Source organism: Myxine glutinosa, chromosome 2 (genome assembly GCF_964187855.1).
Source record: "Myxine glutinosa chromosome 2, kmMyxGlut1.1, whole genome shotgun sequence".
In the NCBI taxonomy this organism is placed as follows: domain Eukaryota; kingdom Metazoa; phylum Chordata; class Myxini; order Myxiniformes; family Myxinidae; genus Myxine; species Myxine glutinosa.
The window spans coordinates 137,014,844-137,018,580 of NC_136262.1; the positions used below are offsets into that span (position 1 = coordinate 137,014,844).

The following is a 3,737-nucleotide window of genomic DNA, read 5'->3' on the forward strand; positions in this document are numbered from 1 at the left end:
AGAATTGCCAACGTTCCAAAATAAAATTGACCCATGACTTTTGGCTTCAAACTTTTAGCATTGCTCTATCTCATACGGGGATAAAATAATGCTAATTTCACATTTTAATATTTTGTGATTAGAGAATCAATGATGAATGATCGTTTTAAGGCCATTTTCCCCGCTAGAGCAGGGGTTAGCCTTGCGGGCCCCATGACAATCATGGTTCCCTGTTTGAGGCAATGTTTTTATGGCCGGATGCCCTTCCTGACGCCAGAGAATCAAGGATGTTGCCATTTATTTTGGTAATTATATTCATGAAGCATCAACCTGCCATGAATATGCCAAGTGAAGGAGAAAAGTAAATTAGCGCCGCATTTTAAAACCTCCTTTATTGGTAAAGTCACCTGTGTACATTGCACCCCTCATAATAACCTGATAATGGTGGATGACAAACACGATAATTCAGCGAGATAACTATAATGAGGTCGTTTTAATATCGAACGAGTGGGACAAGACTCCGTTCAAGGTGTTATCCATAATCACACGGAGCTGACCACTCCAACGTCAGCATGAGGTTTGTTAAGCAAGAAGTTGACGAGCAAAGCAAATGTCTTCTCATCAAAATGCACACTTTGATCAACCTCTGAAACTTTGTACAATGGCATGCTCTCAGTTCCCCAGCACAAGTTACGGCGAGGATTGTTCATGTCGCTCTCCACGTCCAGGGCCAGCGTGTTCAACTGATAGCAGAAGAACGAAAACATGTGTCCGTCCGTAATGATGGCTTGCGATGTGAACGGTCTACTAACATCAACATCCGCCCAGAATCCTGCAGAAAAGGAAGGAGAACACTTAATTGAGCTAAACAATCTTCATAACTCCCTTGGACCGTGGAAGAAATGCAATGTTAGTAAACGCAAACGGCACACTTTTAATGGTAATCACCAAAACGTGGGCCATGGACATATAATCATGAAGACAAATATCGTTATGAAGTTTTCACTGAAAATTGCTTCGATTACATTTGACGAAGAAGCAGGTACAACGGCAACATCACCAAGTCATTAGTAAGAGGCTTTTAAAAGGCAGAACCTGCAGAGAAATTGTTCACAAATATATTTAAATGTTCACCATAGTCTGTTGGTGAAATATATAAATATAACATGTATGTATATATATGTAATATAACATGTATGTATATATATGTATATAAGTAACATGTATTTCATTGAAAGCTGGAGAACTGAACATATATTTGGATTGGTTTGCTCCCGGCTGCATCCATGGGATTCCATATAATGAGTGGATACCAGAGATAATGTGGCAGATGGTACTTATCGCTCCCGCATAGCTGGATGGGATACCTTAATGGCGGTTCACCACTGATGGTATGAAATCGCATAGTGACTGATATATATATATATAGTTACATGGAAGGGGGGGATCCATAGACTGTGGTAAGTGTAGTATGGTCCGTGTATTTCGAGTAGCGGTTAGGTTGCCATATAACAGGTTGCCATAACAATCTTCTCCATCTTGCCCTATTTTCTGCATCACTCCTTGTTAACCCCCTTGCCCGCATTTCTTCTTGCACCATCTTTAGCCAAGTCTTTCTCGGTCTTCCCCGTCCTCCACTTCCTTCTACATTCATTTCCATCACTCTTCTCAACCAGTCACTTTCATCCTTCCTCAACACATGACCAAACCATCTCAACCTGTTCCTCTTCACAACATCAATCACAGGCTCTATTCCCATCATTTTTCACAATTCATCGTTTGTCTTCCTCTCTCTCAACGATACTCCGCACATCCATCGAACCATTCGCATTTCCACCCTTTCCAACCTTCGCTGTTGCTCTACGTTCATTACCCATGTCTCACTCCCATAAATCATAACACTTCTCACACATGCAGCATACACCTTTCCCTTCAGCTTCGACACTCCCCTCCTCATCAGCACGCCACTCAGTTCCCGAAACTTCTTCCATGCACATCTCACTCTAGCAACCGCTGCCGAGTCTGATCCACCTTCTCCATTCAGCATGTCTCCGAGGTAGCAAAATGTTTTCACACCTTCCAGCTTCACGCCGTCTCCAAGATCCAACTCAACATTTCCTCCATCTGCAGCTCCCTCTGTGCACACCTTACATTTGAATGTAGCTGCCACACTGGTTAATGACCCTCTCAGACCACTACATTTATGATGAACCCACTCAGCGCACATTGTACATTGAATGGAGTTCACTCCGACACCCTTCCTGCACACAGCATAGGGCCACTTCCCAGTTATTTCCACCTCACCACATGCTTTACCACTTGCCATCACCTTCGTCTTTCCGATATTCACCTTCAGACCATTTGTCTCCATACATTCCTTCCACTTGTTCATCTTTTCCTTCAGTCCATCCATACTTTCCGCAATCAACACCAGATCATCTGCATACAACAACTCCACGGTAAACCCTCCTTCACGTTCTGAGCCAGCACCTCCATCACAGCTACAAATAGTAGTGGACTTAGTACCGACCCCTGATGCACTCCCACCTTCACCTCAAACTCACCACTGTTCCCGTCCTTCGTCCTTACAGCTGTGCGCGCTCTTTTGTACATTGCCATCACTACTCTGATCAACCATTCCTCCACTCCTAACTTCCTCATTGCCCATGTCAATACTTTGCGTGGAAACCTATCGAATGCTTTCTCCAGATCAACAAACCCAAGTAACAACTTCTTCCTCTTCTCCATGTACTTCTCCTGCAACTGCCTCACAATAAAGAGCGCGTCTGTCGTTCCTCTTCCTGGCATAAATCCAAACTGCATTTCGTCGAACTTCACTTTCTTCCTTATCCTCCTCTCCAACACCCTTTCCAATACCTTCATTCCATGCTCCAATAACTTTATCGCTCGGTATGAGCCACACTCTAGAGGGTCACATTTCCCCTTGTATAGAGGGACGAGGGTACTCAGTTCCCAATCCACTGGAATGCGGCCTTCTTTCACCGCCAGATTACAGATCTCTGTCATTCTCTTCACACCCCAACTTCCCGCTGCCTTCAACATATCTCCCACAACTCCCGTCGGCCCTCCCGCTTTTCTACTCTTCATTGCTTTTATCGCTTCCTCAACTTCCTTCTCAGTTATCTTCTCTGCCGGTCCTAAAACTGGGTTACTCTCTATGTTGCCATCCCATTCATTCTCTGTATTCAACAGCATTTCCATATATCTTTTCCATCTTCCTTTAATTCCATCTGGGTCCACAACGATTTGTCCCACTTCATCCTTCAAAACGTCCTTCAAAACGGGGAAAACGTTTTTAAATTGATTCATTACATGATGGTGCTTTCTTTCCTTGATGGAGCATTTGATTCACTTTGCGGTGTTTATCACCAATCTCAAGTTGATATTTTTTCCCAAATTGAGCCCACACTCGGGGAGTGGGGCCCTGTATCAAAAGTTTGTGAACCATGATGGTTCGTGGGTGGTGTGGGGAGGTGGGGGGGGGGGGTGGTTGGGGGAGAAGCAGGGGGGGGGGCTTGTTGACCCATGCGTTGCAAGGGTTGCTGCCTCGGAACAGATTTGGACAGAATTGTGCAGATGGATGAAATATTTTAGAAATATGTGGAATACGAGACAGAACTGGGTCAATAGTGACGCGTTGATTTTAAAGTGACGAAGCAGCGATCAGGTGGTGATCCCCAATATCATTATCTGGTGTTGGATCTTTTTTTTCCTAAGAATGGACGGAGAGCCAAATG

The 3,737-nt window shown here is 44.2% G+C and overlaps 1 protein-coding gene across 1 annotated transcript in view; it reads right to left on the reverse strand.

Annotated features, from left to right (window-relative positions):
• Positions 1-345: 345 nt before the first annotated feature.
• Positions 346-3,737, reverse strand: part of MRPS30 (mitochondrial ribosomal protein S30) — a gene marked incomplete in the record, with an annotated part of 40,002 nt that continues 36,610 nt past the window's right edge. Inside the window, 1 exon segment of the mRNA XM_078771714.1 lies at positions 346-811. Coding sequence (XP_078627840.1) covers positions 522-811 — 290 coding nt within the window.